We start from the raw sequence: 23587 nt of genomic DNA, 5'->3' as shown, positions 1-23587 counted from the left end.
GGAAGGGGAGGGAAAAGGGAGGAAGAGGGCGATAGTAATAGTTGACTAATTCTAACAATTAAGTTAAATGTATTCATTTAAAAAACGAAAAAATGACCCCTCTATTTTGTACGAAATTACGGAAAAGACCCAACAAAAGCATGCATTTTTATTCTAGCCTTCCCTGGCTAACCAGTGCGCCAAACAGGTTTTTGACATTTCGGTGCACTATGATAGCGGCGTACCGAATCCGTCCCCTTCAATCTCAGGCCTAATACCTTTCAAACCTTTTCTCAAGGTGTAGCAAGACCTTTACAAAATTGTTGAAACTTATCTTACCACCAAATAATTCAATTTAGTCAGGGTTGGCTGCTATACAAAACCATCTCAGACCCCACAGATGCAAGCTAGTACCAACCACAGGCCGAAGGCCTTAATCTTAGAAGTTAAATTCTAGTGGGTTTTTTTTAATATTTTTCTTGCTACACACAAGTTTATGTCAGTCATCATATATACAAAAAAACAGAGGGTAGAACTTGAAATACCAACAAGACATGCTCTGTTACCTGATGCCATCCCTAAGTTTTCTTTTTTGGTCTCGCCATCCCTAACTTTAACACCTAATCTGTGTTATGTACATGTTCTTTCAGGCCCAGGCCCAAAAAACACAAAACAGAAACAAAGTTTGCTTTTATACACATCTATTGATCTTAACGAACATCAGAAGGCATTGGCAAGCCATTTCCAAAGCAGCTACCACTAGCACTAACGTTGGTCACTGTCACCTCTTTGCAGTGCCCAGTAGACTTGGGCTTTTGGTCAGAGTTTTGACATTTTGGGCAAACGAATCGCGCTGGAACAGGATCAATGTCGCTGATGTTAGAACACCTAGTATGCCGCCACACTCCACATACGTCACAAGCTAGCATTCTCTCCCCATCATCATCCTTAGCCCCACAATTGCAATCTACGGTCCACCTCTCGAGTCCTCGTTCCATTCGGAACTTGCTCAGCCCATTCTTCGCCATGCATCTTCCACGGACACAAACCGTGGCGGGTTCTTCTGATCCTAATAAGTGCTTGACCTGGGTGGGATCTTCAACACCGCTATAGCCAAGTAGCTCATCAACTTGAAATCTTCTGAACATCAGATATACATCTTGGAAAGCATTTGCTGCTTCGATCTTAACATCAGACACAGTGGCATCTGCAGGCAGCACAATCAGTTCCGGTGGAGTTTTGGCTGCAGGATCTTCAGCTTCATCCACCAGTTCAACCTGACATGATATTCGTATTTTCTGCAGGTCTGACATTGGGGGCATCCCAGGAGTGTAGTCTTTCACAAACTGCTTGCAATCAAGAAGCTTCTGAGCTGAACTCATTGCAAGAACCCTTGTCCCTTCGGGGGCATAATTTACCATCATCTGAGGGTGAAGCAAAGCCTCATATAAATATCTCAAACACTGTAGGAGATTCTCTTTGGATGGATACTTTGAACCAGAAGAGTTGTTTGCAATAATTCCAAAGGAGGAGCCATTTGCAGCCTCAAGTCTAGCAAAAAGAAGCACATACATAGGTATCAGAACCAATTCAAATCAGACAAAAACAATACGATGCAAAGGACCAAGAGAAACCAAGAGAGAATCATCCAAGTATATCTAATCAATACAATCTATATTTTGAGAAAAACATCAGTATTTCAAGGCTAAGCATCAATAATAATCAATAATAAATTAATAGTGGTTTAAATTTATTGAAAATGACTTTCTAAGCTTATGTGTATGGCCTTCTAAGCAGCAAAATTAGAAAACACAGAATTGTAAATACCCCTACGAAAATCATATAGAAGCCTAACCTGTATTCAAAAGTTCCAGTTTGAGGGTTGCATCGGGCATTAACAACCATTCCACCATAGACCACTTTTCCTCCCAGTCCTCCAAGGCAATAATCAAGAAGCTCTGTAGAGGCCAACTTGCAGACTGCACCCCTAAGAGCTCGAGCGCTCACCCAATTGGACCCAGACACTGCACGCAACACCTTCAGCATGGCTTCCTCCACACGTTCAATATCCTTCTTCTCCCAATACCATAACAGTCCAGAATCGTTAACACGGCGCTTCTTGCAGGCCACGTCATCAACCTTTGTTGCAGTGTTGCGAGCATCATGAATCAAACCCATCAAAAAACAAAAGAGGTCCCTTACATTTACAAGCTCATGGTCTGACAAAGATTGAAAGTATGAAATCATGCCCTGAACACGAGGGAGGGAAGAATTTTGTCCTTGGCACAGGTAGGTAGACAAGGGCAAATTGGATAGGCTGTCAACCGCAGTCTTGTATGCTTCATGCGTGAGACAATAGCTACCAGAACCGAATTGATAACCCCAGTCACCATACCAGGGATGTCCCTTCATGATTGTATGGAGTAGGCGGTACTCTAACCCATATTTCTTTGAAACATCCATCACGCTAACTTTTCTGTTCATGTAGAAAAGAAACTTCAGGGTTAAACACTCAGCTATATCCATATAAACACTTATATGTAACACAAAGATATATGCATGCAAATACTTTTACACATGACAAAGGTATACTATTCACCCATGCCAACTTTCACGAAGGATAAGCTATTTCTAGATGCCCAAAAGAGTGCAAGATAACGTGGTAATATTAAAATCGGTGTTTCTTATGTAGCATCAAGTCTAATTTAAACAATCATTACTTCTTTATCATTTTTCTCTCGATGCTATGTTAATGAAAGAAGTTTCACGGGCGAGACTAGTAGAAAACAGAAATTGTAAGTATTCCAGGACCCAACTTTCGTCAAATAAAATAAGCAAGTGCTAAAACACTAATCAGAATTAAGAATCGTAACCTGACTCCAAGTGTCTTGCATAGGCGATCCCAAAAGTCCATGATATGGCAACCAGAAAGATATCTAGATCCACCTTCTCTGCCATTAACCCGTAGAAGGTGCCCATAACCATTGGCATGGACTACACCATGTAAGAGATGTGTCGTATTCTCTAACTGGTGGTACACCCAGTCCTCCACATCATCAGTGGTAGTCGCATGGTTGCACGACTTACACCTGAAGATGAATTATTAAAAAAAAAAAAAGGCAAAATGTCACAACAGAATGCATTACTAAGCCAGAGCCATTCATATGAGTTTGGAGGGTTTTATCCCCTGAAACTGTTCACATGATGTATCGAACATTCTCTCACTGCACTATATTTTAGAATCCAGAAACATGGTTTGGCATGGCACGATTAAACCGAGAAATTCACAATTCATATATAGCACTGCCTCATTCCACTAACTCATCTGATTCTAAGGTATTCATCCCTCCGACAGGTAGTTGAACAGAGAAACAAAGTTCACATGACAATATTTCCATGAAACACACTAGAAGGGGAAAAAATTAGGGGGAAAAGAAACTTATTACGTGGAAGGGATTACTCACTTGGATTCTGACAAGTGCAGGATATCTCCACAGCACATACATGGTTTATGGTACCCACCAATGGAGCTTCCATCAGCTTTGATTATAAAATGGTAACGTTTCCCGCACACTGGATGGCCGCTCCAACCTAAACATCAAACATGTGTTTTTCAAATTTCCATCACAAAAATTCGGCTATCAAACTTGTTCAATTCTTTATTGTTACATATATTGTTATCCAATCATATTGGTAAATTATCAAAAAATAGTTTAATTTGATGTTAATTATGTCAAAGTAATAATTAATAGTATATAATATTATTCATGAAAGTGTAAGGCAAAATCTAATTAATATTTATTAATAAAATAAATAAATAAATACAAAGACCACCATCGTAGTCAAAGAAAGAACAACGTGCTTCCAAAATACTTGATTGGATGCGTTGCGTGGCACATGAGTTTGATAACAAAGCCCAATTATCCACTGAACAAAAGAGCAGAAAAAAACAAAGATGGACTTGGACCACAACATAATAATAATAATAATAATAATAATAATAATAATAATAATCAAAGCTGTTACGCAACAACGACAGCACAAACAAAATCCACTGAAATGTCGCAACAAGACCAAAAACTAAAAAAGTCCTCATTTAAACCAGAAACAATAAAATACGTGGCACCTCTTCACCCTCCCACCAAATCACCTATGACCTACCCAACCAAGATGGGCCCCATTCCCACCCAATACCCCCCGGGGTACTTGCAATTTCTTTTTCTCTTAGCACCTCGAATATATCTGCATTTTATCGTTATTTCATCCGCCACAAATTTAAGCTACTCTCCGTTTTACCGGATTAATTATCTGTCATTCTCATTCTAATGATTTAATAACTGAATATGATTATCCCCTTCTCATTAGATAACCCTGTGACCCTATCCATGTTACTGTTATGCTTATGATGGTTTTTTATTATGATTAAGAGTATAATTGATATCAAAATTTCATATCGCGGAACATCATGATACCTTCAGGCTAACTAACCAGGTTCTCTTTTTTATTCATTTTTATTTTATTTTTATAAAGTTGCAGTTTTCCTCCTACAAGATACAGAGGTCACTACTGGGCATAATAGGTGTGATCTGAAACCGGCAACCGGAGAAAAACCGGTAAAATAAACAAAAACAACGATGAAACCAAAGCGACTCAAAAAAGGAAACCGAACCGAGTCGGTTAACTGGCGAGTCAACTCACCGAAAACTCGGCACTGGTCGCAGTACACAGATCTGGATCTGGCAACGTCCTCCTCCACGATGTCGAGGCACACCGCCGCCGCACCGCCGGACTCCGCACCCCCTTCGCCTGCGACGTCGCCAACACGGAAGAGGATCTGCCATGTCAGCAGGTGAGGGAAGAGCGCGGAAGGCGGCGGGAGAAGCGCGTGCTTCGTAAGGAAGGATCGGACGGCAGATCTGAAGGGAGCGCCGGCGAAGCCCTCGTGGGCGGCGAGTGATGGGGATGGGAACGAGAGAAAGTCGTAGAAATCAGCCGTGACTCTCCTCTTCATGCGCTTCAGAGGCTTCCCTCCACTAACGACCATGATCGAGGAGGAAGAGACGGTGGCTGGCGCGTGGTCCAGTGTGTGCGGCGCGTGGGGCGAGATCTCGTCGGAGAAAGGCCAAAATATTGTAGATCTGGATGTGGTGGTGAAAAAAATGGACGGCAGAGAGTGGTGGAGAAAATGAAAATCAACAAAGGAAAGAGTTAGAGAAAGAGAGAGAAAGGGTAAAAGAGGAGGGAACTATCGTTTTTTTGTTTAGTTAGTCTGTGATGTATTTTTTTGTGTGTGATTTTTTTGCGTCTGAAAGATTAGATTTGATGGGGGCCGTTGGATTTATCTGTGATCAAAATTTTTCCGAATTGTATATGTAAGGAAATGTAATAAAATAGATTTAATGTTGTGGAATGGGTGAGAGAGAAGAGAGAAGAGAGAAGGGAGAAATGGGAATTTTGAAATTTTTTTTTTCTCTTTACGGGAATTAGCGAGAAAGTAGTGCGTGTTTGGGAAAATGAAAGAGAGGGAACGTGGAATCGAAATCTTAGGCGTTAAGCGAGTTTACCGCCTTGAGAGATCATGCAAATTAGACCAAGCTTTTTGACTCGCACGTTAAGACTAAGTTTTTTCTTATTAGGTGTTAAAGATTAGGAAAACCTCGGTATACAAGCGATTAGGGTTTGTAACTATTACAATATTAACGTCTAATCTATCAAAACGTACTGCAACTCTTACGTCATTTATACGTGTTAGATAAAGATTTTGTATTTGTATAAATACCAAATTTAAAAGATTTGTTTTCTTCTTTGTTTTCCTTCTTTCTGAATTTCATCGTTCTTCTTTTTGCGCGTCTTTTCCTGATTTTTTGATCGTTCTTTTTCTCTCATTTCTCATTGGTTTGTTCTTCGTTATTGACGTTAGTTCCTCTCTCTATAACTCCAGTTTCGTTTTCTTTTCGATTTTTTGGTTTCTAAAATCAAAGTTTGAATTCGTTTTGAAGATAATGGATGATTCAACCTCATATTGTCAGTTGAATCAGGGCAAAGTGGATCATGAATTTGAATCTAACGAAGTTCCTGAGGTTTGATTTACATACGATTACTCTGAATTTTGTTGCGGTAATTTGTATAGCATTGTGTAGCTGAATAATTCGTACATTGACTATGAAACTTCCCGTGAACATAAATATGTGGATTGAATGTAATGTATTAGTTTTGATTGATTATCTGGAATTTATAGCAGATGTTCGGGTGTAGATCAAAACTTTTTTGGGTGTATTTTTTCGGGAGTGTGGGTGTATTTACAGTTTATGGCTTTTTCTGTTATTTTAGCTGAGTTTTTGTCGTTCAGGTGTATTATATCAGACATGATTGGGTGTGTTTTTAGTTTTTCTCATGGTGTATTCTGCAGCTTGTATATTTACAGCTTATGCCTTTTATTGTCATTTTAGTTGAGTTGGTGCCGTTCGGGTGTATTATATTAGCAATAATTGCGTGTATTTATAATTTTTGACATGGTGTATTCTGCAGCCTCTCTCTATTGTTGATGGCCAGTTTGTTCTGAAGGTTGGAATGACATTTACCACCCTTGAAGATGCTGGAAAATTTTATAGGAACTACGCCAAGGCTGCAGGTTTTTCTACAAGAGTTCGGAGCACAAATAGGAAGGAAAACGAGATTAAGAATCAATTGATTACATGTAGCAGAGAGGAAAAATGGAACTCTCATAGCAAAGATTCATTTGATAGGAATTGGAATGATTTTCTACTAAATTTTGGTCTTGTGGACAACAAGTGGCTTTCAGGTAGTGTTGGATTAAAATCTGCAGCAGAGGTGTAAATTTAATTTTTATCGGGTATATTTATAGTCTGTGTTTGGGTGTATTATGCAGATCTCTATGCAGACCGTCATATATGGGTTCCAATCTATCTGGATCACCACTTCTGGGCAGGGATGAGAAGCACACAAAGGAGCGAAAGCATGCATTCATTTTTTAATAAGTTTATTACCCGGAACAGCTCGCTTATTCAAATCGTCAAACAATACGATAATTACCCTAAACCCTAAAATTCAATGATTTAGGTATAGTAGGTTGGGTGGTTTAGGGTTTAGGGTTTAGGATTTAGCGTTTTAGGGTTTTAGGGTTTAAGGTTTAGGGTTTTATAGTTTTAGGTTTTAGGGTTTAGGGTTTAACTTTTAGGGTTTAGGGTTTATGGTTTAAGGGTTTAGGGTTTTGGGTGTATAATCAACATTCTTTAGGTGTAAAATGTCAGGTTATGGGTGTATATTTGGTTTGATGTTTTCCTTCATATTATAGTACCTGTAAATCAGACATTTTGAATACACCAGAGAGAGTTTAATTATGGGAAAAATTTTACTTATAATTGGATCAAATATATTTACACCATGTGTTCAATTTCTTACAAGAGTATATAACAGTTACATTAATCAGTGACAATATCATTAGAATCTATCTGACAAAATGGACTCAATAACAATGAGGATGGCCTGGACAGTCTTATTGCATCACTTCTCCTCGCTCATATTTCTGAATTTCTCACTCAACAGATGGGTTGCACACTTTAGGTCCTTGATTTGCTGTAAACAAAGCAAAATTAGAGTTAGATATATTTCTATTATGAAAAATTGATTTGATCGAAGACATATATCTGTTCTAGATACATTTTTTCCAGCTTAGTTTTTGCCTTCCAATTTTACTGCAATGAAAAATACACCCATAGATATTAGTCAGATACACCCATAGATCAACCACATACACGCAAACCGATTTTATAAGTATTTAATAAGATCAGTTCAAAATGATGTTCAATTGACTCAAACAATAATAAATATACAAGCTCAAGCAATATTACAATGTCAAGCAATATACACCCAAGGACAAGCAGTATTAGAACATTTGCAACAGTTGACTATATTAAATTATATGAGTTCAGAAATATACACCTAACAAATTACGCCATATACACCCAACAATCAACCATATACACCCAACACATTACGCCATATACACCCGACAAATTACTCAATATACACACAAAAATCAATTAAAAGAAGAACTAGAACAAGAAGAACAGTAAAAACTAGAGCAAGATGAACGGTAAAAACTTAGATGAGACACATACACCCAAACCGATTTCATAAGTATTTAATTAGATCAGTTCAAAATTATGTTCAATTCACTGAAACATGGATAAATATACAAGCTCTAGCAATATTATAATGTCAAGCAATATTAGAACAGTTGCAACAGTTGATTATATTACATGATATGGATTCAGGAATATACACCCAACAAATTACGTCGTATACACCCAACAATCAACCATATACACCCAACACATTACGCCATATACACCCAACAATCAATCATATACACCCATACAAATTACTCCATATACACCCAATAAATTAAGCAATATACAACGAAAAATCAGTTACGAGAAGAATTAGAACAAGAAGAACAGTAAAACCTAGAACCACTTTGAAGAACAATAAAACCTAGAGAAACTTACAAGAAGAGTAAAACCTAGAATAAGAAGAACAGTAAAAACAGTGATATGAGATTTAGAACAAGAAGATCAGTAAAACCTAGAAGAACATAGAAGAATAGTAAAACCTAGTTCTTCGATTTCGAAATCAGAAACAGAAATGTAGAAAATGTACAAGATGAGTAAAACAATAACGCACCTTGAATAATTTTTTCTTGATGGTTTCTGCTATTATTCGCGACGAGTTCGAATGTCTCTTCAGTTTGGAATGTTGCTCGAAACTTGAGGATTTGTGTTATCTTTGAAGGAGAAGAGGAAGAGTGAGCCATAACGAGCGGTTTTTTCGAAGCGTAATCGTTTGAGTGACGCGCGTGAAATTGACGCTCCATTTAAAGGGAGGGAGTGCGCGTGGATTAAACCTGGGTTGGGTCAACTTGTAAGAATTGTATGCGTTATTTGTATGTATGTGTAGCAGGGCCCTAAAGATTATTATTATTATTAGTAAAAATTTAAATTTTATTTTAATAAATATATTGAAAATTAAATTGTAGTTTTTAATAATATTTTAAAATAATAATTTCAAAATAAGATTCTTGTTAACACTACATTTGAATATTTTATGTATTGTTTCAATTCTATTTATTTTTACTAGTTCTTTAAAAATTATTAATTTTTAATAACAACGTTTATTATCCACAAATATTATTATTTTGAATTAATATTTTTTTCAGTGATAATTTATAACTATGTTTAATATTTGTAAAAATTTTGCACACATAAAATACATAATTTATCTACATAAATCAACACTATTTATATTGATATTTATCAGAATTCATAAATATAAATTAATAAATTTATTTATTAAAGATAATTTAAAATTTATACTAGTTAATTATTAGTCAAAATTACTAAAATCTAGTTATTTGCAAGACTTTTTAATTTAACAATGCATCACAATTCGTGCAACATCCAATAAATAAAAAAATCAATCAAAATTGGGATGATTAATTTAAATATGAAAAACATTTTAGTGATATACGTTAAAATGAATTTGAATCTTCTAAAGTTTAGATTTTTATTTTAGAGGGATAAAGGGTAATCTTTTACTCTTAAATGATTTCTCTCTCATATTTTTTCTTGGTCTTACTTATGAAAGAAATGATAAGAGATCACACTTTCTTCTTTAAAGTAAAATTTAAAATTTAGAGGATCTAAATCTCGTTAAAATGAGTATGCATAGGATAATTATACTGTTATGGTATCGGAACAAATGTAATTTATATTTTTTATTTTTTATTTTTTCACTTTTGTTATATGCAAATGCAAGTTATGTTTTTTTTAAGTTAATAGATATATTTCATTTATGAAATGGAATACAACTGTCTAAAGTGATAGACACGAAACAAGAGCTAAAGTCTAGCAAATTAGTCTTCTCATGAGGCTTGTACGGAGTGGCTTGTTGTCCACTATTAGCGGATGTGTGTAAAGTTCTATGCATTGCAGGATGAATTTTTAACCTAACAAAGACAGTTCTAGTCTTTTATGGTAATTGTTATTCTGCCCCTGCGTGTGATGTAATATGTGAATAATAAATGTCGAGATGTGAAGTTTGGAATATCTTATATATGTTTGTTTTTACTCTTTATGGGCTAAATTTTTTATTTGTATTTTTTGTTTGTTTTTTCATGCAGGTCTTGGATGTTTTCGAAGCCCATATTGCATTGGGTAATATTCAAATAAATACTTATCCAAATAAAGTCCATAATGAATAACAGTATAATACACTCACCTGCCGACAAATTCCACACCGATTAATTCCTTTCAAGGAGGATGGTTCAACAACCCTTTTTTATAGCGCCTAGTATGACGCACCATCTCTTGACCTAGCATTCTTTGACCACCTTGCCAAGAAGAGGCTGTTTGAAATTTCGGTGAAGTATAAATGTACAAGTACTATGACAACATTATCACAAGGTATATCGAGTAATTCCATCCTCATGCAAAAGCACTTAAAAATGGAAGAACTAGGATAGTGTGATACCTGCCACTCCTTCTATGAATTGCCTAACTGTGAAAGGGTGTAAATATCACACGTTGGTGTGAGTGTGCAAAATCAAACCTTCAAACCACATGCTTTTGTCAACATCGGCCTGAAGAGGAGGAATATTTCTCTTTTAAGTATATTTACAACTGATCTCTCTAGTGCATGAGGTAGGCTTTGTAGTACTAAATCATCTACCATAGAGACTAGGTCAGATTGGCACTCCTTCGACCTCATTTGTAATATAGAAAAAGTATCTCAAATTGTGCCTCGAGTGAAAAAAATTCTCAAGCATTGAATGCAACCCTTCACATTTAGATATCATCCTGAAACCCCCTAAAAAAATGGCCACGAATGTGCGTTGTTGCCCATATTTTTCTCCTAACATAAAGGTCACACACTCATTGGTTATCCTCGAGGCCAAGTTTTGAAACCATCTTCCCCCACCATCTTGGAACTCTGATACCTCATAATCGAAAAGCATGCATATTTAAACTCGGACGTGAATGTTGGGTAGCCAAAGTTAGACGTTTCGTTGCTAATTAAGTGCCATGCACATAGCCGGTGGTAAGCACTAGGAAACAATGATTTAATTACTTTCTTCGTGGCTCCATGACCATCCGTGATAACATATTGAGGAGATTTTCCATTCATACACTTTAAGAACTATTTCAATAACAAGGTATAAGTATCCTCATTCACGTTTGAGACAAGAGCGATGGCAAACATAATGGTTTGGTTATGATGATTTACGCCAAAAAACACAACAAGAGGACACATATACTTATTTTTCCAATATGTCCCATCAAATGCTAACACATCTCTAAAGATATGATAATCCAATTGACTACAGTTGTCAGACCAAAACAGATATACCAAACGACCGTCTTTGTTAGCTAAGTATCGAACAAACATTCTGGAATTTTCTTTAGCTGTTGATTGCAGGAATTGTAAGCAAGCCATGGCATCCCTGTCTAAGAGCCTTCGTTACTTGTCTATTTGGTTATACATGTCTCTCTTTAAAAATGAAACATTTTGGAAGCCCCCCTGTTGTGTTGTCAAAGGATGCATAAATCTGAAAAGTCTTTATCCCAACTTTCAACACCGTTTTCCTTTGGTCGATTGCGACAGCTTCCATCTTCCTATGTCTCGAAAGCATGAAGGTCAATTCATCAAGAAGCATCTTGTGGTTATGAACTTCTTGAAAATATGTTATGATCCATCTCCCAGTATCTATTTGGACATGAACACGCATCTTAGCCTAGCATCCACATCTAGTTTCCAATTTTGGCTCACATTTGCGTAGACTGTTGTCATCATAGAATTTTATCTCTCTAAATCTCTGCTTGAAGCAGACCAATGATTGTTGTGACATCACCATTAACATTGCGTCTCAACTTGCTCTTCTTTGCAACAAACCCATTCATTTTGGCATACAAATTGTAAAAAAAGAAGCGACATTAAGATTTGGAAAATGTAGCATCTTAATCTCATCCACTATTAGTGACTTTAAGTTAAGACTACCAAGATCAACAATACCATCAATTGGCCTGTCATCCTAGTTCTTGTAGAAGTTATCGTAAAAAAAATCGCCGGCTTTAAAATCCATGTCGATGCCTTCATCACTTTGAGGTTCTTCAGCATCAAAAAAGAAATTTTCGTCATCACAAAACTCATTTTCATGGTCGGGTAAATAAGTTGGTAATGCTTCACACTCAAAAGAGACGTCATTATGGTTAAAAGAGTCTTCCTCTCTTGCTTGGGCCTACAAAAAACGAAGAAACAAACTAAATCTACATCAAATCTCCTAAATATTTTTCTAACTTGAATGATTTACACAATAAGAGACTATAATAACCTTACCATCAAAACAATTAATGGAGTCAGTGCCGAGCAATCAACACTTAAATACAATTTCTATCAAATTTGTAAGGATCATTGTGGATAGATCTACATTGGAACTAATCGGAATATTAGGTGTACAATTGTATGGGAGGAGTGAAAATATAGTCAAGAAGAAGAAAATCGTTTTCAATGTACCTTGGAAACATATTCTGTTGCCGGTATCCACTGTACTTTTCTTCGGGACATGAAGCTCAAGTTAAGGTTGCAACAATGACTTTTGGGGATAGTTGAAATAATGATTGAAGTTAAGATATACACTCTCCTATATTAAATTATCCTGTATATCCAATTTATTTTTCTAAACTTTTATATTTTTTGAAAATAGAATTTCATTGTGTTGTTTTTTTATCCATCAAATCATTATCACTCTATCATTAACTATCCAACAAAAACATGTCAGCTTGGTTTTCATGAGGCCTATTTGGACCAATTCAACTTGTAGCTCAGAAAAAAAAAATACTCTATATAAAAACACAAACTGTTTGGGACTTCTACATAAATATTATTTTTCACAGTAAAAACCAAAAAGACGCAAATAATCATATAAAACCATGTTAGAAAGTACAAGCCTCATAAAGAGGTTAATTTTGCTGGCCCATGTTAGACTTCACCCAAACAAAAAAATGTGGGGTTTTTCTAAGGTACACTAAAGTTTTTCAGGAAAAGACTTGCAAACATACTAAGAAAGAAAAACGAAAAACATAACCAAAAAATAAATAGAAGAATAAAGCCAATCATAGCACATCCTGGAGCATATTTAGATCAGAAGCCTAAAGCATCCTAAGAGAATATCACCCAACATCATCTTGTTATACTTGATAATGAAGCTATTCCAAGATCTCCAAATATTCCAGTATAGACTCGCTAAAAACTAACAATCTGCTTCTTCTCCAAATTGTTGCTGCAATTGGGTAGTTGATGCTTCCCATCATGAGGAAAAATTTGAGAACAGAGAAGCTTGAGAAAGCTGTTGTAAATTACTGAGAGCCCAAATTTCAATTGAATCAGAACAAAGATTGAGATAATAAAGTACAAATTCATCATCACTACTATACCATGGGTATATAGAACTCGTTGTCGGAAAACACAAATTATGTTTTATGTTTTATAATTTTCTTTTTCCATTACCTGTAAAATGCAAGTTATATTTTACCTTTTTTTTTTATACCTACAAATCACATGTTACATTTTACCTATATTTATTTAGTTTTATAATAAAACACAGGTTAAGTTTGCAACTATTTTTTTATTGGTCACTTTATGCAAAATATAACTTGCATTTTGATTAATGAGTAAAGTATTGTTTTTGTTCCTAACGTTTGGGGTAAATCTCAAAATTGTCCCTAACGTTTCAATTGTCCTATTTACGTTCCTAACGTTTTAAAATTGACTCAATGTTGTCCTGCCATTAGGGATCCGTTAATAAAATTAACGGCGAGACAAAATTGAGACGATTTTGAAACGTTAGGGACGTAAATAGGACTAAAACGTTGGGGACAAAAACGATACATAGAAATAAATTTTAATTTTATTCTTCAATAATATCAATTTGTTACTGTACATAGTATTCAATTATTTTTAATCATATTTACACTTAATCACCTTATTTTCATTCTAAATAAATATATTTTTTTAATTTTACACTTAAAGTAATGTATTTTTTATAAATAAATAAATTTTACACTTTATTCTAAATAAATAATGTAATGTGATTAGAATGAAAGTGTAAAACTATAAAAAAAAATATAAGTAATGTGATTAAGTAATGAAAGTAAAATTACATTATTTATTTAGAATGAAAGTATAAAATTTATTTATTTATAAAAAAATTATATTACTTTAAGCGTAAAATTATAAAAAAAATTAATTTATTTAGAATGAAAATAAGGTGATTAAGTGTAAATATGATTAAAAATAATTGAATACTATGTATAATAAAAAATTGATATTATTGAAGAATAAAATTAAAATTTATTTCTATGTATCGTTTTTGTCCCTAACGTTTTAGTTCTATTTACGTCCCTAACGTTTCAAAATCGTCTCAACTTTGTCCCGCCGTTAATTTTATTAACGGATCCCTAATGGCAAGACAACATTGAGTCAATTTTAAAATGTTAGGGACGTAAATAAGACAATTGAAACGTTAGGGACAATTTTGAGATTTACCCCAAATGTTGGGGACAAAAACAATACTTTACTCTTGATTAATTTAAATTCTTGAATTCTTTTGACTATAAATATCGTTGTCATTTCTCTCTTTCATGTTTGAAATTTTTTTTGTAACAATTAGTAATGTAAAAAAATTACAAGAGTGAGGTTGAGACTTTTAAAAACAATGGAAGGTAATACAAATTTGTGATAATAATAATAATAATAATAATAATAATAATAATAATAATAATAATAATAATAATAATAATAATAATAATAATAATAATATAATGATAAAAAATATTGTTTAACAAAAATTATTTACAAATAAAATGGACAAATACTTACACAACTAAGATAATCGAAATGCTAAATAATTATTATGCTCATCCGATACAATCACGAACCATTTTAACAAAAGATAGTTTTAAAAAATTAATTTATACTAATGTCTCTGATAAACCACTATTTCATGGTTTATCTTGTGCTAAATTGAGTGATTTTTATCAACTCTTTACCCACTTATTCATACTATTTGCATGGTTTTACATTTGCCTTCCTAATTATGTGCTTTGATTGAAAACATGCTTTTTTGGCCTTAAGTTCCCTATGTTTAATCCTCTCTTATTACCATTAGATGCCTTGATATGTGTGTTAAGTGATTTCAGAGATTACAGGGCAGGAATGGCTCAGAGGATGAAAAGGAAGCATGCAAAAGTGGAAGGAATACAAGAAGTTGGAGAAACTGCTAAACTGTCCAACCTGACCTCTTCGCACTCAAACAGATATAACTTTAGATACAGAGGTCCAAACGACACGGTTCCAGTTGCGTTGGAAAGCTAACGTCCGGGGCTTCAATTTGATATATAATTTGCCATAGCTGTCCCAAAGTTAGATGACGCGAACGCGTGAATGATGCGCCCGCATCGCATCTGCGAACTTCAATCCGCGCGGACGCGTGGACGACGCCTCCGCATCACTTGCCCGCGACCTGAACGTAACAGAAATCGCAGGGGGCAATTTCTGGGCTGTTTTTGACCCAGTTTTTGGCCCGGAAAAGACAGATTAGAGGCTATAAAGTGGGGGAATGCATCCATTCAGAGAGTCTGGAATTAGTTACTTCTCATGATTTGGAGAGAGGTTCTCTCCTCTCTCTTAGGATTAGGATTTAGGATTTCTCTTAGTTTTAGGAGTGACTCTCGATCTCAGGTTCAATGTTCTTTTACTTTATATTTATCTCTTATTTTCAGATACTTTAATGCTTATATTAGTTATGTTGCCTATTTGGCTTATACTACATTCATGTTATGATTTTCTTATTTAATGTTATTTGAGGTATTTCAGTTTAATAATGCCTTCTTTTATTTATGTTATTGATTATTCCCAATCTGAAGACATTTTTATTCCAGTAGATTTAATTTCCTTTCCTTTTGGTCTTGGTTAAGAAATCAGTAACTCAGGAGTTATCAAACTCAGAACATGCTTGTTAATTGTTATCTTTGCTAATTGAATTGTTCTTCAATAATCCCAATCTTTTCTCAGGAAATAAATAAGATCCGAAGATCAGACTAATTAATCTCTTGACTTTCCTTTGCCTTAGTAAGGGTTAACAAAGTGGAATTAAGATTCAGTTTTCATCATCATTGATACGGATAACTAGGCTAGAACCTCCAATTTCTCATACCTTGCCAAAAGTTTGCTTTACAGTTATTTATTTATTTAATTGCCATTTAATTTACTTGCCATTAAATTACTTGTTCCTCATTCTTGAAACCCCAAATTTACAATCTCCATAACCAATAATAAGAACATACTTCCCTGCAGTTCCTTGAGAAGACGACCCGAGGTTTGAATACTCGGTTATCAATTTTAAAAGGGTTTGTTACTTGTGACAACCAAAACGTTTGTAAGAAAGGTTGATTGCTTGGTTTAGTAACTATACTTACAACGAGAGTTTACTATAACTTCTAAACCATCAATCTTCAGTTCTTCAGTCTCCTCTCTTCTCAATCTTTAGTGAACTACTCTGTTCTTTTTCACAGGTAAAGCAAAACGCAGATGGAAAGCCTAATATATAGAATTATACGAGGAAACATGATAATGCCCTTTGCCTATCGTGACACATGTCAAATGCTACTGTCTCTTGTATGCCAGCATCCTACAAAACAACAGATTATGTTTTTGAGAAAACTGATGCAAAAAGTGGTCAAAGCTCTGTCTTCCATGTCATACAAGGCGCTACATTTCAACGAAGGAGACATCCTTACTACAAAACACAGCCTGCGTTCTGCATGCATTTTGCATTTGTTTTATTTTTATTTTCTCTTGTACGTTCTACCAATCTTAACTTGAATTTTACAAGTTTGAGAAAGAGTTACAATAAAGGTGGATTATACCAATGTCTTTTCTATTCTTAAAATTTGTGTCAAAATTGGACTAAAAGCATATAACTTAAAAGAGTAAATTACTATTTCTACCCATGAATATTTAGAATGTTGACAAATTTACTCACGAATAAACAAACTAATAGCAGCCACCACAACATCATCCCATCAATTTTACTTGCAGCCGCCGCCACCTCACCTTTCCCCACCCCTAAGCTCGAGTGTTCAATTTCCAACTCTCCATCTTCTTCTTCACAATTCTTTTTTAACATTTTATTCTTATTTATTTTTCTCTCTTTTTGTGCACAGTCTCTCTATATAAAAAAAACACACCGCAAGGAAGCTCCAACCCAAATTGAATGAGTCGACTCAGCCTTAAACCTATAATCTGGCGCTTCTTCTTCAATAGCATTTTGCCTCAACTGTGGAACAAAAAAATTTGTACATAAAAAGGTAAGCTTAGTCTATCTTATTTGAGAAATTTTAGTGAAAGAAAGGAATATAAAACACTGATCCTACCATAACAAGCATATATAAGAAAGTATACCTTGTTATTTAAATTGAACTTCTTAAAAAAGTAAAAAAAAAAGATTTGATTCTTAGGTTGTCTCAAGCAAGAGATAATTTTATTATAAAATGAGTAGATATTTTGTCTGATAATGACTTTAACTTTGTTTAAATTTGGTATAGTTACCCAACTATGAAGCAATAAGTATGTATAATTGTAATTTAGGGTTATTTCGAGTGTGGTTTGAAATAAGTATGGAGATGAAGTTTGGGTATTGTTGTGGCCATTGTTGGATTATTATATTCTACTTTGACTTCCTCTTTCAACACAAAGCTAAAAAGATAAATAAGACTAGGGAGAGTGAAAATAGAATTTCGAAGAATAAAATGAAGAGTTAGAGATTGAAATTTTAAGATGAGGGGTAGAGAGAGCTGAAGTGGTAGTGATTACAAATGGAATGGATAGGGGTGAGGTGGCGGCTGGCTAGTTACTGGTGGATGAGGTGGTGATCAAGATTAGAGATTTAAAATTTAGAATTAAATTAGGTCAGGAGGGGTAGTTTGGAATTTTTTACGTAATTATTTTAATATTTAAGTTTGTCCATGGGAACCCGTCTGTTCATACCCTGGGTCAAGCTGTCCGACCCGGGATGCTTAGCGACAAGCTGACCGACCTCTTCAGGCCAAATGCCCGACCTCTTCTCAAAGAGCTCGGCCAAAATGCCCGACCTCTTCTCAAAGAGCTCGGCCAAAATGCCCGACCTCTTCTCAAAGAGCTCGGCCAAATGCCCGACCTCTTCTCAAAGAGCTCGGCCAACTCGCCAAAGGAGCCCAAAGCAGGCCCAAACGAAGGAACACAGCCCAACCTAAAGGCAGCTAAAGCCCAGAAAGATAATGGCGGTTCCCTTGAAGATAAGATGACCTCACTTAAATATAAGGTAAAGATAAGATAAGATAACTAACTTATCTTATCCACAAGAGGCCACATCTCACCATTATAAATACACTGGAGCACCCAGGTATAACTCATACTCTGATTCTACTCAATACCTGTTTAATACCCATGCTAACTTAAGCATCGGAGTCTCTTGCAGGTACCCCCCACCCTTCGGTGATAAAGGATCAGCAGTGCAGCCAGTCCAACAAGTCGGACATGACAGTTCCGGCAGTCTCCCACCAGCCGGACACGTTAGCACCAACCAGTACAGAAGATCTCGTCCGAGATCGACCTCCAGTTTCAGGTAACCCTCGGAACATTGGCGCCGTTGCCGGGGAACCTGGAAGTCATCCCCACACCATGGCGGACGACCATGACAACGACCATGATCCAGATCTAGAGGATAGAACGTCGCATAAAAATGCGGACGCCACCCCCAAAAGCACACCCCAAAACGGGAGAGATAAGTAACCTACAAAACACAGAAATCATGGAAGCACTACAAGATTCAACAAAATATATCTGGACATACAAAGTCTGCCAACAGAAGTAGCTATCAGGGGTCTCATCAATGGTCTATGAGAAGGACCTTTTAGCCACTTAATATCCAAGAAGCACCCAAACATCACAGAATGAGGTACAGGAACGAGCAGAGAAATACATCAACATGGAGGAGAACTCTCGACTAGGAGAGAGCTCAAAACTCGGATTCTCCTAATCCACCACAGGACAAGGATGAAAAAACCAGGAAGAAAGAAGACTAACCAATTGAGAAACCTATCTCTTGTGGATGTTTAACGAGAAATACGCAACACTGAGAAAATCTCACCACCTCTCCCAATCAAAAGCAGAAAGGCCAAAGAGGTCGGACAAGTCGAAGGTCAGACTTCACACCAAAGTGGTCTAACAAGCTGAAAGTCCACCTCACGCCAAAGAGGTCAGACGAGTTGAACGTCCATACGCCAAAGAGGTTGGACGAGTTGAATGTCCACCTCACACCAAAGAAGTCGGACGCGTTGAAAGGTCTACCTCACACCAAAGAGGTCGAACAAGTTGAAGGTGTACCTCACACCAAAGAGGTCGGACAAGTTGAAGATCCACCTCACAACAAAGAGGTCGGACGTGTTGAAGGTCCACCTCACACCAAAGAGGTCGGGTGAGTTGAAGGTCCACCTCAGACCAAAGAGGTCGGACGAATTAAAGGTCTACCTCAGACCAAAGAGGTCGGGCAAAGGTCCACCTCAGACCAAAGAGGTCGGGCAAAAGTCCACCTCACACCAAAGAGGTTGGACAAAGGTCCACCTCACACCAAAGAGGTCGGACAAGTTGAAGGAAGAGGTCGGACGAGTTAAATGTCCACCTCACAACAAAGAAGTCGGACGAGTTAAAAGTCCACCTCACAACAAAGAGGTCGGACAAGTTGAAGGTCTACCTCACACCAAAGAGGTCAGACGAGTTGAAGGCCCACCTCAGACCGAAGAGGTCGGACAAAGGTCCACCTCACATCAAAGAGGCCGAACAAAGTTGAACGTCTACCTCACACAAAAGAAGTCGGACAACTTGAAGGAAGAGGTCGGACGAGTTAAACGTCCACCTCACACCGAAGAAGTCGGACGAGCTGAACTTCCGTCTCACACCCCTGAGAGACATGTTCATATGATAAATGGAGGATTCGCAGGAGGAAGGATCTCTAAATCATCTTGCAAAAGACACCTCAAAGAGGTATCTTAAGGAAGGAAGAGAGGTTTGGAAAGGACAACAGAATGCGAACAAGCCTTCCGAGATTTCAAAAATTCTTGGGACAACCACCCATTCTCACCAGACCTTGGGAAAGTGAAGAACTCATATTATACCTCACAGTGGGAAGTCGGGCAATAGCCTCAGCACTAGTCAGAGAAGACGGAAGTGGGAAACAACCAATTTACTTCATCAGCAAAGCTCTACAAGGGGCCGAACTAAACTATCAAAAGATAGAAAAAGTTCGCCTACTCCCTCGTACTCACCTCTCAACAAACTCCACCCATACTTTCAAGCTCACACTATCAGAGTTCGGACCAACCAGCCATAACAGGCATCCTACAGAAAAACAAACTTAGCTGGAAGAATCCTATAGAGGATAGCTCGGATAATTCGGGGGACCCTGGACAAAACCATAGAACATCTCGGACAATCCAGGGGACCCTGGACAAAAACAGAAAACGGCTCGGACAAATCGGGGAAAATGAAGTCCGATACATAGAATGCCCGAGCTGATGTACTTTCATAACCAGGTAGCACCAACAGCTCGGACAATTCGGGGAATATGAAGTCCGACACAGACCTCGGGAGCAGAATGCCCGAGCTGATGTGTTTTCAAAGTTAGCCAACCAAGGGGCAATAACAAAAGCTTTATCCAGGCTACATTACAAGACCACAACAAATCGATCTCAAAGGCGGTATAAGGAATGTACTCAGGATCAGCCACAGTAACACGCATTAAAACTATGAAATCCAGCTAATCAGACATGCTGTCCGAGATCTTAGTAGACATCTCAAAGACATAGGTCGACTATGGGATTACTACCAAACACCTCAAGCAAATCAGGAAACAACTCGGACAATAACAGCAAAACATCAAGTGATAGACATGGTAGTAAAAGGGAAACCCCAGGACTCACACGAAAGTCCAGGGGCACCCTTTGGAGGCAACAATAGGGCAGGAACACAGAAAAAAGAAGTCGACAATCTATACCCGAACAGTCTGAACACCTCTCAAACAAAAGGCCAAAACAAAAGCTAGAACTTTTGTACAAAAGGAGTCAAGCAACGATGAAAAGAAATAGGAACAGCAACCAAACCCTAAGCAAAGCACACATTCTTCTCAAAGGCGAATAAAAAAAAAAAAAGAAAGAAAAGCGACAACAAACGATCAACCAAAGTTCTTCAGAGCAAATACCAAGTCAAAAGCTTTACATCAAAGCATGCCAACTTCCCTATAGCCCCACCTGAAGAGCTCCCACAAGTCCCATGGGCATATCGGACAACCCCACACTCTACTACAAAGGAATCACCCTTCCGATTAGCTTACGGAATGGAGGCAATAATCCCAGTGGAGGTAGAAGAGGGATTGCCCAAAGTGATCCACTACAGTGAAGAGGCCAACTCCCAACTTCAAAAGGAAGAACTCGACCTACTTCCAGAAACCCGAGAAAGAGCTCGGATCAAGGAAGAGGCGTTAAAGCGTCAAATGGCCTCAAGATATAATCGGAAGGTAATCTAGCAACAACGATCTCATCCTAATCCGAAATGACATCGGAACAAGTCGACCGGGAGAAGAGAAGCTAGCAGCCAAAAGACCATACCAAGTTGTTTAGAAGAATTGGGAAAGGTTGCTACAAAGTGTCCAACCTCGAAGGGCAAGAGCTACCAAGGTCATGGCATGCTTGCAATCTAAAAAGGGCGCCAGGCCGAGATCCAAAAAGATTTCCCGACCTAGAAAGGTAAGTACTAACATGTACACACTCTTATCTTCATTTTATTGTTTAAAAGATTGCAGATTCCCTAAAAAGTTTCCTACCAAGACGCCCGACTACGGCAGGTCGGCAAGGTGAACACCAAATTCACCGCCCGATCATGACAAAGTCGGCAAAGATGAAAACCAAATTCATCGTCCGATTACTTTAACTTAGAAGGGCCCGACATGACAGAGACGGCCCAAAATGAAAAGTTATAAAAGTAATCCCTGAAAGAGGTCTGACAAAGATCCAAGAAAGAGGATTACAAAAATAACTTAGAAGAGACCGACATAACGAAGTCGGACTCCTACTACCAAAGAGTTATAAAAGTAATCCCTGAAAGAGACCTGACAAAGGTCCAAGAAAGAGGGTTACGAAATAACTTAGAAGAGATCGACATAAAGAAGTCGGTCTCCTACAAACGGACAAGTTATAAAAGTAATCCCTGAAAGAGATCTGACAAAGGTCCAAGAAAGAGGATTACAAAAATAACTTGGAGAAGGGACTGACGTAAAGAAGTCGTCCCATAAACAAAAAAGTTATAAAAAGTAATCCCTGAAAGAGACCTGACAGAGGTCCAATAAAGAGGATTACTAGAAATAACTTAGAAGCGACCGACATGAAGAAGTCGGCCCAAAGCTACAGCTTGGAACAACAAGAAAAAGTCGGACCAACAAAAGCTACAGCTTGGACCGACAAGAAGAAGTCGGACCAACGAAAACCACAGCTTGGACCGACAAGAAGTTGGACCAACGAAAGCTACAGCTCGTCGACACGATTGGACCAACGAAAAGCGTGCGCTAAAAGGGACATAGCTTTGCCCAAAAAGCCACGGCTCCATGACAAAGGCTATCAAAATTGTTCAGACCAACTAAAAAGGTTCTACCAAAGAACACTAAAAAGTCGTCGGACAAGTTAGCCCCAAGGACCACCTCAACCAAGCAGAAAGTGGACAAAACCGGCAGTGATCAAAAGAGGTCGGACAACAAAATACCGACACTCTACAAAGATCCACAAAGGGGACAAAGACATCTCGCAACGGCCAGAGGAATGCCAGGAATGCTTTGCTAAAAGGTACGAAGTCTTGAAAAAAGACACTACTTAAAAGGCAAAAGCACAAATCAAAACGGCGCTAAAAAGTCATCCAAACAGACTATAAAAGGTTTCCCATCAGGAACTATACCTAAAAAGTTGTTGGATTATGACTAAAAAGCCCGAACAGTGAAGACAAACAAAGTCAGAAGAAGGCTGAAAAGACCTCTCAACAAACTAAAAAAGGCAATGCCAAACTCGCACAAGATAAAACTACTCAAGATCGACCAAAGTCAGGATGCTTGAGTACGACTTCCCCCAAAGAGAGCACGATCTCACGGAAAGATCGAACTCAAGCAGGGGCAAAGTTGTACAGGTCGACGTCAGATAAAAAGAGGCGCAAGTACGATCTCAAAAGAGAACAAGCTAAAAAGTTAGGAAACAACTTAAGACTCAAATGTGCTTAGCCAAAAGGGATACAACCCCACTCAAAGAAGGCACAATCTCAAACAGGGCTACGAACATCATCCGAGACTAAAAAAGGTTCTACATAAAGAACACTAAAAAAAAATCATTGGACAAATCACTAAAAGTCCGGATATCAAGCCGCAAGGACAACTTCGCCAAAGCAGAGGGTTGTCAACACA

The 23587-nt window shown here is 37.2% G+C and overlaps 2 protein-coding genes and 1 long non-coding RNA gene across 3 annotated transcripts; 1 reads left to right on the top strand and 2 right to left on the bottom strand.

Annotated features, from left to right (window-relative positions):
* Positions 1 to 418: 418 nt before the first annotated feature.
* On the bottom strand, positions 419 to 5765 carry LOC112711116 (PHD finger protein At1g33420). Its single transcript, XM_025763682.3, has 5 exons — positions 4678 to 5765; positions 3444 to 3570; positions 2853 to 3068; positions 1835 to 2455; positions 419 to 1530 (listed from the first exon to the last, which is right to left on the bottom strand). Exons 1-5 carry the CDS (start codon positions 5021 to 5023, stop codon positions 690 to 692), a joined length of 2151 nt encoding a protein of 716 aa, XP_025619467.1. The 5' UTR covers positions 5024 to 5765; the 3' UTR covers positions 419 to 689.
* On the top strand, positions 5765 to 7171 carry LOC140175328 (protein FAR1-RELATED SEQUENCE 9-like). The gene is made up of 3 exons (XM_072203070.1): positions 5765 to 6059; positions 6508 to 6781; positions 6869 to 7171. The coding sequence occupies exons 1-3, from the start codon at positions 5982 to 5984 to the stop codon at positions 7042 to 7044; spliced, it is 528 nt and encodes a 175-aa protein (XP_072059171.1). The 5' UTR covers positions 5765 to 5981; the 3' UTR covers positions 7045 to 7171.
* Positions 7172 to 11229: 4058 nt separating this feature from the next.
* LOC140174984 (uncharacterized) lies at positions 11230 to 12661 on the bottom strand. The gene is made up of 3 exons (XR_011865149.1): positions 12571 to 12661; positions 12394 to 12480; positions 11230 to 12295 (listed from the first exon to the last, which is right to left on the bottom strand). It is a non-coding gene; the product is annotated as an uncharacterized lncRNA (long non-coding RNA).
* Positions 12662 to 23587: the final 10926 nt, after the last annotated feature.

Source organism: Arachis hypogaea, chromosome 9, assembly GCF_003086295.3.
Source record: "Arachis hypogaea cultivar Tifrunner chromosome 9, arahy.Tifrunner.gnm2.J5K5, whole genome shotgun sequence".
Classification (NCBI taxonomy): domain Eukaryota; kingdom Viridiplantae; phylum Streptophyta; class Magnoliopsida; order Fabales; family Fabaceae; genus Arachis; species Arachis hypogaea.
This window is presented reverse-complemented; position numbering and strand designations above follow the sequence as displayed.

Coding starts and splice junctions, on each gene's coding strand:
- LOC112711116 (XM_025763682.3), bottom strand. CDS start 5,023: ATGGTCGTTAGTGGAGGGAAGCCTCTGAAGCGCATGAAGAGGAGAGTC. Junction 3,069..3,443: donor CTGCACTTGTCAGAATCCAA/GTGAGTAATCCC, acceptor ATTCATCTTCAG/GTGTAAGTCGTGCAACCATG. Junction 1,531..1,834: donor ACTGGAACTTTTGAATACAG/GTTAGGCTTCTA, acceptor TCTTTTTGCTAG/ACTTGAGGCTGCAAATGGCT.
- LOC140175328 (XM_072203070.1), top strand. CDS start 5,982: ATGGATGATTCAACCTCATATTGTCAGTTGAATCAGGGCAAAGTGGAT. Junction 6,060..6,507: donor AATCTAACGAAGTTCCTGAG/GTTTGATTTACA, acceptor TGTATTCTGCAG/CCTCTCTCTATTGTTGATGG. Junction 6,782..6,868: donor GGACAACAAGTGGCTTTCAG/GTAGTGTTGGAT, acceptor TGTATTATGCAG/ATCTCTATGCAGACCGTCAT.